The 16,128-nt window shown below is 38.8% G+C and overlaps 1 protein-coding gene across 1 annotated transcript in view; it reads left to right on the forward strand.

Moving 5' to 3' along the window:
* LOC104546355 (PDZ and LIM domain protein 5-like) overlaps positions 1-14,197 on the forward strand; it is a gene marked incomplete at both ends in the record, with an annotated part of 37,525 nt that extends 23,328 nt beyond the window's left edge. The window contains 4 exons of the mRNA XM_010191729.1: positions 5,815-5,857; positions 7,149-7,564; positions 12,438-12,610; positions 14,161-14,197. Of these exons, the coding sequence (XP_010190031.1) occupies positions 5,815-5,857; positions 7,149-7,564; positions 12,438-12,610; positions 14,161-14,197 (669 nt within the window). The remainder of the gene's footprint in view (positions 1-5,814; positions 5,858-7,148; positions 7,565-12,437; positions 12,611-14,160) is intronic.
* Between the last annotated feature and the right edge of the window lie 1,931 nt (positions 14,198-16,128).

Consider the following 16,128-nt stretch of genomic DNA (forward strand, 5'->3'; position numbering starts at 1 on the left):
CAACTAATCCTTTATGGATAGGAATACCAAAGCAGAGGGCAGCTTGTTTCTCTCCTAAAATGTCAGCACTGTTTATTTTAACACATAATGATGAAATCCCAAACCTTATTTAAATTTAAGGAAGAGACACCTCCATCTTGTTGAAATATCAAATAGCTAGTAAAGCAAGAACATAGTTTTTCTTGCTTTTACCTAACTATAGTAAACTGATGTGCTGGGGAAGAGTGTAAAGATATTATGTAGTGTATTCCAAATGTAAAATGCTGACATTTACATTATGTTAATTCTCCTCCTTTAAACTTACTGAAAATGTAGAATCTGTTGAGAGTGACTCATGAGCTGATTTTCCCAGGCTAAATATAATGAAGTAAGGTGTTAAATATGCTCTCAAGGTACTATTCTGTCAAGTAATAAATACTGATATTGTCAGCATACTCTGTTAAATATAGTTCATCGAAGGGCATGAAGCCCAAAAGTTATAAGCTCTTTAAAGTGGTTCATCTGACTGAAGAGATCCTTTTCTGAGATTTCACATAGGGTGCATTCACAGAAACACTTCAATATTTTGTTAATGCTGAGACAACTGTCTCTCACACTGTCTCCATTTTAATGTTTGAAGTATCATGAGTGTACAGCCTTTATTTTGTAGGGCAAGAGGAGGAAGAATGCATTTTTAATGTAAGGATTAGTTTACAGCATGAGATGTTTGTGCCAATGCTCCTGGAGGTGGGATGCAGAGTGGCATTTCAGATACCATCCATCTTCTCTCCTGTGTCACTGGTTTGAAGTTGCCATTTGCTCCCTTAATTTAGCAGGCTGTCAGTGCTGAAGTCTGCACTGTTTGTTTGTAATTAACACTCCCATATATGTTATAATTTGGTATGTTCATCTAAATGAGAAGTGACATAATAAACTAGAACAAAAAGAGTGACTTAAGGAAGAAAATGTTGTTGACAGCCATCTGTTGGTATGTTAGCAAGCATGATGACCAGAGTATAGATTTGAAAACTTTACTGTGTTTCTTAAGGGGGAGGGGAATTGATCTCCTTTTTGCAATGACTCCAACAGATTCCAGTTCTCATTGAGCAGTATTTAATGATAATTTTGCTGTATCTGCTTTGGCATGCATTAGGACGGGTGCAGGTTTGCAATTTCAAGGCTACATGTGCTGGTGATGGTGAGATTGCTGAAGCACTGATTTACCAACTGGTGCTGCCTGGAGAAGTGTGTGTGTGTGTTTCTACAAAACTGTGGGAAACTTTGTTTTATGTTCTATTAATGTACGTAAGGCAGCCATTTCTGATGATGTATAAGTTACAATAAGGAGCAAGCATAAGAATGTTTTTGCTTTTCTACTGTTGTGAGCCAGAGCAAAGTTGGTAAGAAATGAATGGTGTCTGTGACAGAGAAAGGGCTTGGGTCTAAGGAAAAAAGAAATATATTTGGATTGTTCTTTTTTTGTGTGCTTTAAATTACATCTGCATTTGTTTTCCTTCAGATAACCCCTAGTGAAAGTCATGGATTGTTATATATGTTACTTTTCTGCTTGTCACTTTTTTAATGAGTTGACTAATTTATGAAAAGCAAATGCATTTAGCATTCTGCCCTGTCAACTGACTGCTTTCTAGAAATAAAATGAAGCAAACGAACAGAATTGCAGAATATAATGACAAAACCACTAAAAGATCAGGTTTTCGGAAGGAAGATCTGACCAGTGGCTTTTCAGGGATATTCTGCTGCCAGAAACTGTATCCTGATTCATCAGCTCAGAAAAAGAACTTAGTTTTGAAAATTAGAGGGAAAAAATTAGGAAAAATTCCTTCCTTTCTTCCTTCCTCCTCTTAGAAAAGTTCAGTTCAGAACAACAAATACAGTTTTGCAGAAAATCTTCCAGCCTTGACTGCGTTTCAGCAGTGAAGGTTTTGCAGCTGCTTCTTGTTGCATCTCACATCACAGTTTATGAGCAATCCTTTAAATTATAGAGATTAAAACCTCAAACGCAATACCTATATTAATACTGGTATTGCATTCCTCCCCTCTTTATAGAGGGGCTCATAAACACAGTTACTTTCTTGTGATTTTTCCTACTGAGTTTGGCATCTGCTTTTTAAGTTCTGAATATAGTATAGTGCCTTTACTAAGGGGTAGAAGGACTGGGTATGGTGGGACTCTAAATGGAGTTCAGAGGAGAGACGAATCTGCAATGTGTTTTGGATTTTAGGTTCAATGAAGTTTTAGGGATTTATTGGCTGAGGGTTTGGGTCTCTGTTGTGTGGTTATACACACAGGACAGCTGAACTTGCCTCAAAAATTCCTGCTTTGCATGGAATATACTTCTATAATGCTAGTTATTGAGATTATAGTGTTTTCATTGATGATTGGTCTTTAGAAGTGACATACCAACTGTACGTACTGAAGAAACCTGAAATACTCTAGCTTTACCTTGAATAATGGGTTTTCCCAGGTATTAGTAATTATGGAAGGTTTCTGTTATATTGCTTTTGGCTGTTTTTAATGGGTGAAATACTTGGAAAGGGAATGAATAAAAGGAGAATTTAAGGAATGAATAGTTTTTGCTGGGCATGTCACTCACAGAGAAGAGCAGACTAATCCATTTTCCTAATAAGGCTGCGCTGGAAGTTGGAATGTTTTGAATCGCATTAAATGTCATAAAAGTATTCATCGGTGAGGAACGACTTGTGGTATGTTTAGAGAGCAAATTTGATTATGTTTGGTCGAAATGAACTGTTTACACAGGCTAAATATAGCTTTTTTCTGAAAGAACAAATGGCTTGGATGGAGAAGCCTGTGCACGAACTTCATGGGCTTTCATTTTCAGTATTAGGCTGTCAGTAAATGATGGAAGTTGCTTCTGTTTTTGTTATCTATAGTAATTCATAAGAAGCTCCAGACGGTAACTGTTTGCCAAGGTCTTTTGTATGCACTGTTTATAAGCATTTATACCAAGCTTTTATGTCTTTGCTTGTTTGTATGTTATTGAAAATATTGCATAAACTGAGATACTGAACTGCTAGTTTTAAATCATTCAGAAAATATAGAAAATATCCTGCTTCAAGCCACCCTTCTTTCTAGTAAGTAGTTAACAGGGCAAGTGTGTCATCTCATTTGGAAAGCCTTTATCATCAGCTATTTGTACATTCAGCGTGACCAAACCAGCGTGAAATCCTAATGCGTTTAATTGCTAGGTGGCAAGTGAAGTGCTAACAGCTAAGAAAATATACAAGATTCTGCAGTTTAATTATCTTTTTCCTAAGCAATTTGGGAGTTATCTATCAAAATCCTGCGGGGAAATAGCCCTGAAGGAAGTGTTTTCTTAAATGGATGTGTAGGACGTGTTTTGTTTTCAGCCTGAAGTGTGCATTTCCTTTTGCGCTGTCTTGTCTAACCACCACGCATTTTTCACATTCAGATCTTGGTGTCTGTTTGCTGTGTTAGCGCTTTCTTTCTACAATGTGGGATAAATAACAGAATTTAGACCGATTATGGATTGAAGTGAACAAGGCCAACTCAAACTGTTTTGAAGTATGTCTGGGACACACAAATTTATGCCCTTTTTTCAAGTGTGTTCGAGGAAATAAAGTAATGTGCTCTCTGACTCCAGTGTTAAAAGAACATTGGGAACACTTCAGTTATCAAGCCTTTTTTTCACCCTGTTTTTAAAATTTTTCTTCTTTTTGTGTGATGTTTTTGAAGATGAATTTTGAAGAGTATGTCCTCAGATCATCTGGAAATAGTGGTTTGAAATAACTTCTTCTCAGTATTGTCTTGCTGAATGCAGAGCAAACTCATCTATTGCAGACTCAGATTTGATTATCTTGTAATAAAAAAGAAAAAAAAAAAAAGAAAAGAAGAAAAGTATGTTCCTTTTATGCAGCTAGAACTTCAAGGTCCAGCACTAGAAAGGAGATAATTTTTTGCTTAAGCCTGAAATCTGTAGTTGACTTGAATAATGAATGTCTTTCTACTTCTTACTGTTAGATCAGCCTAATAAATATACAAAGCATTCCAAATTACTTCATTAAAAAATGTGTATCTAAAATATGGAGCGAGATGCATGTTTCTATCTAACTTTGGTTTTAAAAACCGAAAAGTTTCCATATGTGTTGGCATTTTTTTCCCCTTCTTGTTGCCTTTGTTGCTGCAAATTGACAAGTCTGCAATTAGGAGTGATTAATGGTGCACCCCAGCGCTTTGGAGGGCTGGAGGTCACCTTCTCACAGGCTGCACGCTCGGTGGGAAAGGAGGGAGCAGACCTGGTCCTCGGAGCGGACAAAAGCCGCTCTCATTGATGTGGACATAATGTGTGACAGCAGTGGTGCACAAATGGGGAAGGCGAAGTGCAGAAGATGATCTTTTATTGGGATATTTTTCCTTGGTTGTATTTATCTCCCTTTTTGTAAGTTAGTTACTGAACCCGCGGCAGGGTTGGTGTTGCCAGAGTCTGATGAGCCATAAGGGTCAAATGGCTTTGAGGGAAGGAGGACACATTTGGAATGTAATTAGTAAAATGAAAAAAAGAAAGAAGAAAAAACGAAAAAGAAGTCGGGGTAAAACAAAAGGAAAATAAAGAAGAGAGGAGTTGTTAAATGGACCGAATCTGCCTAATTCAAATCTAGCTCTCCATGCTTTTCCTGGTAGAAATAGAAAAGCTGGTATATACAATAGAGATGTTTTAAGTTGTAGCCTTTGTTAGCTCATCTCTAATTAAATGAGATTTTTTTTTTTCCCCTCCCTGACAAATTATCTTGTGGAAGTGAGAATGCAGCTTCAGTTCTTCAAAACCCTGTTTAGAAGATTTGTCGGAAGTTGGGGTTGTGTGATATGAGACAGGATGTGATTGCTGGGTCTGGGATCATGAAGGGTGCCAGCTTTTCTGAGCAGCTACCAAATATGGCCAGAAATGTTTTGAAATGTGACAGGAAGCCACCTTTTCTGCCGAAAGAGCATGAAAAGATGCAAGTGTGTCAGCAGCAGTGTTTGCAGACATGTTAGTGTGTCAGACTTTTTGCTGTTTTGTTTGGGTTTTTTAATATTGTGTGTGCGTGCGTGTGTATTTTTGCATATAAGTATATCCAGATCTGAAAAAAAACCAGTCAAGTGAGATGCCTTTACCTGTAACATGTTGCCAGTTCACTTGAGATATAATAAAATCTGTCAATTCTTTATTTTCTTCATCCTTTCCATTCTGATACTTCCTTCCCTTCCCACCACCCAATAATAATTTCAATGCATCCATTGTTCAGAAGTTTTTTTTGCCATCTAACATGGACTTAAGTGACATTAACCTTACCTTTGAAGACCCAAGGCTGTGCAGAAAGTTTCTGTATTATTTAACTTGCTAAGTGCTTCAGAAGGATTTTGGTGGTGGTTGTTCTAAGATAAAGCTTACTGTTTCAAGCCTGAATAAAGGTTATGTGCTATTTAAAATGCAATTTGTCTGATCAGAGCTTTTGATTTATGTGACATAGTTTCTCATGAAAGGATGGAAAACATTAAGCAAATTGGAGCTGAGATCTCCTAACTAGTGAATATGGTATTATGAATTTATAAATCAAATAGTACTTAGAGTTCCTAACATAGTATCTGGATAAATTAACCCAGTTTGGTTCTGCCTTTTCCTTGTATTAACAACAATGTTGTAGTTTTAATCTCAATACTTATTGTTTTCTCTAGAGGAAACAAAATGAAATATTTTATATATCTGTGGATAGACATGATGAGTTGAAAGAGGGAAATGCTTAAGCATTAAACAACCTGATTTTTACAATTATGTGTATGTTTTTCCTCTTCCAGAGTGGCTTCTGTACAAAAACCTGATCTCATTCATGTACCAAAGGTATGTTCATCATCACAACGAAGAAGTGTAGCATGTGGCACTAACTGTTACCCATCTGTCAAACCCTGCTGTTGATAAGCACTGTCATTCAGACTTTCCTTTCAGTATAACGTGCTTGATTGCCATGTGTTGCATTAAGATCATTGCAGCATTTGAATCTTGGAGTGATAATTTTTTTTCCATAAAAAAGAATAGCAAGACCTGGCAAATTATTATTTTTATAAAAAAGTTCATCTTCCAACTCTTCAGAACATTTTCTAGAAAGATATTGCTGGAGTTTTTCCTCTGTCCCTAATGAGAGAAACAATAGTAGCGTTTTTTCATGGTGATTTTTTGTTTGTTTTGTTTGTTTTAATGGGCACTGAAATCTTCCATTGTATTTGACAGAAGCTTATCTAAATATTAGAGTTTCAGAGAACAATTCCCCCTCACTTTCCTTAAAGCCCTGAGGAATTATTTGTGCTTGAGTTCTCTATTGCTTTCTTCTCAAGCAATAGTTTCTTCTTTTTGATAAGGCTGTTTGCAATCCTGAAAATGCTTACAAGTAGCCTATAGTTGAAAAGCCTCTTCAGTGGACATAAATAATGTATAGCATATTATTGTTCTGCTGACCGTGATTTGAAATGCCACGGTTTAGGAACCACCATGTTAAAATGCATCTCCTAGAAAAAAAAAAAACAACACTTTTTTTTAAGTGTTTTGATCTGACAAGGATATGTGAAGATGCTGGGGCACATTAATGGAGTGCAACTGGAAAAGCTCACTCAGTCTTGAAGCACTGGCTCTAAATGAGCTCCAGGGCTCTGGTTCTGTTCCTAAGAGCTGTATTGACAGATCAATACATCCAGAGTGTGTGTAACACACACTTGCCGTTTGTGTATGGGGAACGTGTGCATCTCAAATTGGGTTTGAGAGGTGGAATGTGGATTTTTGTAAAAAACACTGATTTTTTCCGCACGAGTTACCTGGTGGGATTTGCAATAGAGTGGTTCTTCAGTTTGTCTTGAATTTGATTTGTGGGGTGTCTGTTTTGGATATGATGAGAGGAGTGAGCATCGTGGGATTTTATATTGATCGTGCATGCTTGGATCATTCTCTTTCCTAAAATGCATGGCTTGCTTTTTCCCCATACACTTCATGGCTGCAGTCTTGGTAAAGCTTGCTTCTGTGCTTCGTTGTTTCATGCTGGGCAGGTTATCTCCCCTGAGAGCAGCGAAAATCTTTGCTGAGGAATGTGCATGTGTGTGGTGTGTTTTTGTGTGTTTCTTTTTTTGTTTTTCATCTCGCATAGGGAGAGCCTACAGACGTAGTTAAGCCTGTGCCCATTGCCTCTGCTGTCGCACCCAAAGCCACTGCCACGGCCAGTGTGGCTTACAATAAGACTCCGAGGCCGTTTGGAGCCGTAACCACCTCCAAAGTCACCTCCATCCCATCACCGTCCTCCGCCTTCACCCCGGCCCAGGTGGCGGCTCCGTCCCTGGCGGCTGCCGCCCCGGCCCCTTTTGTTGCTCCCGGACTGCATGTTAACGCCAAGCCTAATGCTGAGCAGCGTCTGCCTGTGCCGAGCGCTGCTAAACCTGCAGTTAATGTCCCACGGCAGCACAATGCCGCCCTGAGCGCCACTGCCGGCGACGGCACCCAGGATGCAGCCGAGGGGCCGCGACGAGGATTCAGAGAAAACCAGGGGGAGAGTAAACAGCAAAATGGGTAGGTGGGATTTCTTTTTTTGCTGTGAGGGTCTTTCCTCGCAGGAAAAAAGCTGGGCTTGTTTAAGGGCTGAGTCGAACACAGCTTGGAGAAGTCGTTCAGTCGTCGGAAGCAAATCACTGAGGAAGTGCTTGCATCTTAAAAGGGATGCTTCAAAGGACCAAGCCAGACTTTCTCAGGAGTGACTTATCAGTTTAGTGTGTCACAGCTAAATTGAATCGGAACCACAAAATGCTTTACATGATGGTTTGTATCATGATGTGTTCTGGACCTTACAACAAGCCCGGTATTAATTTCATTGTCCGTGTCTCACTGTGTATTTTGACTCCCAGTACCAAGCAGCAGGCACTCCAAATTGCAGAGCAGGCTGTCAAGAAGGGCCAGCGGGTGTTGCAGTGGCTGGGAATGTGGTGCTCTGAAAGACGAACTGTAGCCCTGGCAGGACCTGTAATGAAGGGTCCTGGAAGGATGGCAGAGGTACAGATGTTGCATTACTTCTCTGTACAATACACAGGAAGCTTCAAGACGTGTGCAAGGAAGCTGGCAGAGTTGAGCAGATTTTTTTTTTTTTGCAGCGTTTTAATGTCAATCCCTCAACTGAAATATTACCTTCATCCTAAGAAGGCAACACAGATTTAAAATTTGAGTAATTTTTGTGTTCAAGTAATTGTTTATGTTAAAGTAGATATCTGAAGCATAACATTTAAGGGATCTGGTGTAGCTTCTAGAGTAGGAAACTAAACTGAGCCCAGCAGCAATCCTGGGCACTCAGATGTGCACTGCTGCCGCATTTCGGTGGCACACTTTTTTGGCTGGGACCACCTCAGGCTCTTCTAGAAATTCCTGGGCAGGGCTTGGGAGCTGCAGCGCCCCAGGGACGGGTTCCCAGCGGCTGCTGTGCAGTGGGGAGAGGAGGAGGCTGGGCATCAGCGGTCCTGTGCCAGTTGGCCTCCGTGCCCACCAGGAGTGTCCGGTGGATTGAATTAAGTAATAAAAAGGGTAGGAGGGGAACTGTAAGTTTCTCTTCAATTCTCAAGAACCTAGAACTTGTGCTTAAAAGCAGCTGTTACTGTTTCCCATCCCTTAAAGTAAAGGGGCTGGAAATTATGTATATATAGTATATAAAGTGTATGAAGAAACCTATAGAAAGGTAAGCATCCATGTCAGCTAAAATTCAAAATAAATTGCAGTTTCAGTTGAGCTTCTCATGGGGAAAAAAAAATTTCTTCAGGTACTTACTCTCTTTATAGTGGACTACGAATATTTTCCATATGTGGACTCGTATAATGCAGTCTCTCTGCATTTTATGTCACAGCGTTGTCACGGTAACTCCCAGCACTTTCTTAAACAGATGGTGGCAGGAGTCCACGCTGCCTAGAAGAGGGATGAAATTGGGAGATCCCAAGGACTTGCTCGATGCGGGTAGACTTGTTGAACACACTTTGGCAGACTGTCTCTATCTTTTCAGGGATGCTGTTTTAGCAAATAACTATGTAAGGAATAGTGAAAAGCAGCAAATTAGGACTGAAAAAGAGAACCAATAGCAACAAAATTAAGTCTCTTAGAAGGAAGTGCTGCAGGCATAGAGTAAGCACTTGGCAAGTCAAGATAGGATGACTGGATGAGCCCTGCCTTATGGTTAGGGGATGAATAATACTGACTGATGAATAATACTGACTAAAGAGTATCTCAGCTAACAGGTGAAGAATCCCTTTCTCACTGCCAGCCTTGCAGATTGAGTTTGGGAAAGCTTGAAAACATTTAAAGCTGTAAAAACCCACTTTATTTTACCATCTTTCTTACAATTGTGTGTCTGGGCTGTCCAACTGTCTTGCAATCTTAAGGCAGAAAACAAAGACAAGCAATAAAAAAAACCCTAAAGTAATTATATTGGTCTGCCACTACACTACTTGCTTAGTTTGACTTAGAAAAATTACATTTCTACAATGATGTTCAACTATCTCCCCAGTTAAAATGGAATCGGTGACATTTATGAAATATCAGAAGCATTGAAGTTTGGAACATTTGATCAGTCTGACATAAATTTCATTTTACTTCTGTGCTTTGTATTACTCATTTTTTTCAAAAAAATAAAAAAAGGCGACTTGTGTCTTGTTCATGGATAGCACTGCTGATTAAATGCAGTGCTTCAGACACGTGCCTTATACTCAGAATTTCCTCCCTTGCTCGAGCCACATTCAGAATATAAACTAATTGCCTTCACTTCAGGATGGGGAAAGTTTTGTTTCCTTTGGTTAGTTCTGGCTTAGAAAGCAATTTGCCTTTACTGGGCTGTATGCAGTTTGTTCTTATCAAGACCTTCTTGCCAACTCTTGCATGAAAACGTGCCTGCTGCTTAAAACAGGTAAGATGTCCACAGACTTCACTCAGTTTTAGCTGAGCTGGGCTAAATTTTTCCCTTGTAGGTTCTCTTGATGGCTTTAAGTTTGACTTACATGGTATATGGCTTTACCAGAGCTTGGATCTGGAAACTCCTGTAATATTTCAAGAAACAAAGACTGTATTAACACATTGAATACTTTTTTTCCCTTGCAGATAACAACAATGACAAAGTTAGTATCCACAGCACTGGAGTTGAATTATGGTTTTTTTTCCTGTTGGAATAACCAGCATGTATTCTTGTTTTGCAAAATTATAGCTCTTAAAGTTTTATATTTAAATTTTGCAAAACAGCTTCAGCTTTTCTTAGTAACTTCTTATTGTATTAAATGGTTTTGTCTGCACTGGACATGATGTGATATTGCTTTTCATTGTTTTAAATTTTGCAGCTTTTTTTAATTACACAAAACATTATTGTGTTGTTTGCGTGTATTGATAAATTCTTGGTGCAACTATAGCTAACTGGTGTAATACAAGTAGTGAATGGTGAAATACAGTATAAAAGAAAAAAAATTGTTTAAGGACTATGGAATAAAGGGGCAGATACTGAATTCATACCACATAAAAAGAGAGTAACATCCATATACTGTGTTTTTTACATGTTAGAGATGATGAGTATGATTTTTATTGGCTTATCTTCTCTCCCCTTGCCTCAAGGCTGAGTTAAGGCAGAGCCTGTCGTGTTGGATTTTCCTTTGTCTCTGGCACCACCTTGTTGCCTCAATGAGTCATTACCAGTGGACTATTAAGCCCTAAAAGAGGGACCAGTAGGATCCACAAGAGAAGTCAGCAGGATATTTTGTTTATAATACCACTTTCAACAAATGTGAAAAACTACTTATTCCACTGTGGTAGTTTCTAGGATGCAGTCAACTTCACATAGATAATTACATTTCCATGTAGTTTTATTCCTTTACTCTTTAATTTTCATATTTTATTTTTGCTATTAACTGTTTGATGCTTTACTTCATTTTAATCTGTACTTATATTCCATCCTGGAAATAGCACTGTCTTGATTTCTATACCTCTTCTTTTTTTCATAACCTTTATAGGTACAAATACTTCACTAATACTGTGTGTCTGTAAATTCAATACTTTGATATAATTTTGTATGCTAACTTTCATATCTTTCTTTCAAGTATTAAGTATTCTACTAAGCTTAAGTATTTACTGATGCATTTCATTGAATGAGTCTAATTCTTACTTGTTGACAATTAATAATTTACCTCATTCATATTTTCCACCTTTCTTCACCAGAAATACTTTGGACGTTAACAATGCAGTGGGGAAGTAGTGGCAAAAATAAAGTGACTTCTCAAGTTTTGGGTGTTTTTTAAAATATAGTTATTATTAGAATTGTTATGTCGTAGGAGCTAGTTCTGCACAGTTAATGTCCTGAAAATTATGTAGAAATAAACATATATTCAAAGGGTCTTAAAGATTAATGATTTGGGATAACAAATGTAGCATTTAGGAGTAATATCTATAGCATGAATCTTGTGTTATCCTTTACTAAACGGATCAGTGCCATTACGTGTTCTTTACATTGGTTACTGAAAGCAAAGCTGTAAAATCCTGTATTCTTGGAGGTCTGCTACTGCAGGGATTGATAATAGCATGTAGGTTACTGTGGGGAAAGTTTCCAGATGAAATGATCACCCCAGTTTTTTGACTTCCAGAGGGGGTATCGAGCATCAATATCTTCACGTTATGTTCCAGGATATCCCTGTCTCTGCTGCCAGATGGCCTGGTTCTGATCCAGGCTTTGCCAGGAGATTTGTTGTGTATGGGGTGGCCCATGCGCGCAGCCAGTGCTTTGCCTCTTGTGAACAGAGGGAACAGTTTGTGGAGGGGCACCTGATCTGAACGAAGTAGACTGCCCTGCTTTACCAAAACAAATTCCCCTCTCATTCCTCTAAATTGCTGTAAGTTTAATTTAAATATGGGAGTTCTGTGCTGCAGTTTTGATAGTAGGATGAGAATATCACTATTAATTGGATTTTAGTGCCCTTTCCCACAAAACTAATTCAGTAGGGTAATTAGCTACATTTTTGTTTCAACTTTCTGACTTGATTTCTTGTTTTCTTTCTCTCATTTTTCTATTTATGCTGGGAAACCTTTCTCTTGCTGTCTTACTCTGTCGTCTCCAAGGAAAAACCCACCCAAACGGTAAAGGTTTAAATGTGTAAATGTCTTGGTAATCCTGTCTTATGCTGTTTCATATGACCCAGCAGTGAAACAAGTATAATTATTTCAGTCAACTTGGAGTAATTATGAGCTGTATTGGGTTCAGAGAACTGGACCCATGTTCAGGCGTGCCTGTAGAGCTTACTGCTGCATGTCTGCATCCATCCGCAGAAGTCGCCTTTAAATGCTGTGGAAAGTCACATTTCTGCCCATGTCCCTGTAACTACCCCAGCCCAGGTGATCTCTGAAGCTTTTCGCTGACTGCTTTCTTCTTTCCTTGGCGCAGCCCCCCAAGGAAGCACATTGTGGACACCTATACGGAGTTCTACCATACGCCCACCCACAGCGATGCCAGCAAGAAGCGACTGATCGAGGACACTGAAGACTGGCATCCCCGGACAGGCACCACCCAGTCCCGCTCTTTCCGCATCCTTGCCCAAATCACTGGCACGGATCATAGTGAGTAATTCGATGTAAACAAGATTAAAGTAAAGGCCTTTGACAGTTAGGTGTTTTAAAAAGGGCAGGGTGGGGAATAGTAAAAGGATTTGGTCACATCTCTTGCATTTCCCCTCTTCAGCAATAAATACAATAGGCAGAATTTTGGCGAGCTCTGTAATAGAAAAAAGTTTGAGAAGGCTATAGTGGGAAAATATTTTTGTAAAATTTCTGCAATTATTATTTAGCTCAGCACATGCACATTACTGGATGCAATTCCTGATTGAGTTAAATATTAATATGTTCCAGATAAATCTTAAAACTTCCATTTCTACTTAGAAAGACGTTGGCAGATACGTATTTGTTGTTTCTTTCCCCTCCTGTGTCACTAAAATGGCAACATCGCTGTTCAAATTTAGTGCTCCAGAAAAATTAAGATGTTTTCAGGCATGCAGAAAATCTTTGACAGTCATACAAAGGTATATGATCTGCAATGATTTAATCAGAAGTATAAATCCATAGCTCCTCAGTTTATTCCCAGAGCATGTTTCCATCTCCTGCATATGCATTGGTGTTGTGATTACATGTACTGTGAACTGGAACAGATGATGTGCAGAAGATCATTCCCAGTCATATAATTTTATGGTAAAACTTCAATTTCATATTATGCTGTCAGTTATAATTCATTGGTTGAGATCTGTAATGTTGTGTAAAAGCCATCAGGAGATTTGAGCTCAGTCATGTTCAGTCTGAGGCAGTAAATGCCAAGGTGATTATTTAATTCTGCGTTTCATGGCTAGTGCTACAATAAAGAAGGCAGTGAGGAAATCAAACCCCCTCCCCAGAGGCAGATTTGATTAAATCAACTATGTATTCTCTGGCAGAATTGCTCTCAAAGCAAGATAACACCTCCTCAGATAAGGATTATTGTCCATGTATGATAAATATTCTGAACATGGACAGTTACCTGACTGTTTTGTGGTCCTGCTTTGTGCCAGTCTATTAATTGGGTCGTTGGGTTCTCTTTATTAATCCTTGTAAGGGCAGAATGTGAGTCCTGAACATCAAATAACACATCATCAAGTGCTGATGAATTAATCACATTGACAAATACTGTAAGAAAGTGACTGCAACTAGATTTGTCAAACTTAAAATCAAATCATTATCCTGTGTGTGGTCCTGTAGCTCCTAGATGGGTCGCAGCCTGGCTGCAAACAGGCACTGGGATTATCACCTGATGTAAACCCACTGATGTTTGTCCAAAAGAAATGCCTCCCAACTTCCATTCATCTTCCCCTTCTCAACTCGCCTTTCTCACTGCCAGCATGGAGAGTGGGCCAAGGCAAAGGGCAGAGACGAGTAGAGAGACACCTTTCAGCAGCCCTGCTGGCAGAGGGGCTCTTGAAGTCCATAGGCATGTCTCGTATCCATCGGGGAATATTTAGAATCAAGAAGTCCTAATGAGCCTTGTTGTAATTTCATGCTGTGGTGAATGCATTGGCCCAGGGGAGAATCTCAGTGTACGGTGCCTTTAGCGCCTTACAAATTAAAAATATTCCGTTTTCTTGCAGTGAAAGAACCAGAACATGAAGGTGGAAAGAAGACTAAGTGAGTTGATGTTTTACATTTTTATTATTTTTAATACTTTGCATGTCTTAATTCTTAACTGATAGTGTTTGGTGCATTTGTGTGACATTTGGGTGTTTTTAAAATGTTGCTGCTTTTTTTGCCTTCTACTTCAGCATGTAAAAATCAAGACCTTTTTTCCCTAGACCGACCTTTTAAATTCTGTTGGTGCAGTCCAGTGTATTAATGTTTGTGCAGGAGTTTTGAGATTTTCCATGAACTTGGACTGATTTGGTTTTCTGTACAAGGTCAGCTCGTTGACGGGTTTTTCTAAATCTAACCAGGCATTTTTCATTTGCGAGCATGAGTCAAATTGCAAGGCATCGCTGGAAAGTGCTGCCAGTGAGGGTCAGCTGTCTGCTTGCATTGGGATAAACGTTGTTCAAAAGGGAGACCAACCAGTGGTTAACTGGAATGGTTCTTGCCATCAGTGGGAGTTTTTCCTACTGACTTTGCCTAGCATTGAATCTCAGCTTTTGCAGAGAGGAAGGGAATGTGTAGATAGGAATAGTGCATGGAAATTGCATGATCACTTGTGAAACTGCTTGAGACAAACTTTCTTTCTTATTTTTCTTCTATCGCTTCTTTCCACAGGGAAAAGGTTCCCATCCACGTCTTTAGCCCCAAATATACAAAATTACGTGACTGGCACCATGAAGTCTCAGCACGTGTTCTTAATGTCCAGTGATTTTACCCAAGTTGCCAAAGCAAAATACAAACCCTTCCTTCCTTCCTTCCTTTTCCATCTGCTTTGCAAAAAAAACCAAACAAACTTATTTCGCTGGCCTTACTGCGAGAGAAATTCTAGCCTTTTCTATACTTTTCTAACACTTTCCTACTGATATGTAAAAAACGAGATGAAAATGTTTTTGTGCTGATCACTAGTTGACAAAAAAAAACAGTATTTAAATCGGAACAACTTGGGTGACTGAATCTCCCAATGTGGGGGAAGAGATGGCTGTTGCAGTTCTTCTTTTGCCGTGAAGGAGTCATATGCATTGCTGAGTTTGAGTTACTGTAGGTTGTTAGGAAGCAGAAAATTATGAATAAAAGAGTAAGAGATCGTATTACTTTGATTTTTGGGGCTGGGGGAAGAAGACGAAGAGGGACTTTATGCACTTATTTCAAACTATTGTACTTACCAGGACAAGTATCTTAGATTTCATTAGATTTTCAGCAGGTCAGTTTTAGAGTGGTTGTAAATGTTTTAAGAAGTGCAGCAAGAAGACAGACTGCTTTTCAGCAAATAAAAAATAAATTTTAGAAAAATTTCTGATGTTGTGAATCGAAGTGCAAGCTCAGTATAAAGATTCTGCTGCTTAAACTAATAATATGTTCATATTGTGGAAGACTTGGAAAAAAATTGAGCAGAATGTTGCTGTGTACCTGTAAGAGCTTCAACACATCCTCTAACAAGAACAAGATAAGATGGTAGTATTTATTTATTTCAGAGTGAAGCGTATAGGCTTTGTTGTGTTTATAAAAGCTTCATGGCCCTATGGTTCTCCTGTAAAATAATGTATTATAGTAGCTACACATTCATTAATTTATGCTTTCTGAAGCTTGAAGAGTATTTTAATAAAAGTTGCTTTTATCTTAGCTCTGTCTGTTTTTCTTTGAGTCTCTCCGACTCCTTGAATAGTCTTCTCGTGCATGGAGCTGTATTTTCATTTCACAGATTATAGTAAGAGAAGCAATTAAATCCCTGGAGCATAGTAGAAACAATCTGAATTGTACAGAACTGTCACAGTAGGAGGGTTCCTGATCGTGTTAAATGTGGTGTGTTTGTGTTCTCAAAATCGACATGAGAGTGGCAGAAATCAGTAAAATGATTAAACTTTTAGGGGGCTACAGAGTAAAAATTCTACCAAGTAAAACTTGCTCTCAGCTTTTGTAACATTTATTGAGCCACA

This window comes from Mesitornis unicolor, unplaced genomic scaffold (genome assembly GCF_000695765.1).
Source record: "Mesitornis unicolor isolate BGI_N332 unplaced genomic scaffold, ASM69576v1 scaffold4819, whole genome shotgun sequence".
Classification (NCBI taxonomy): Eukaryota; Metazoa; Chordata; class Aves; order Mesitornithiformes; family Mesitornithidae; genus Mesitornis; species Mesitornis unicolor.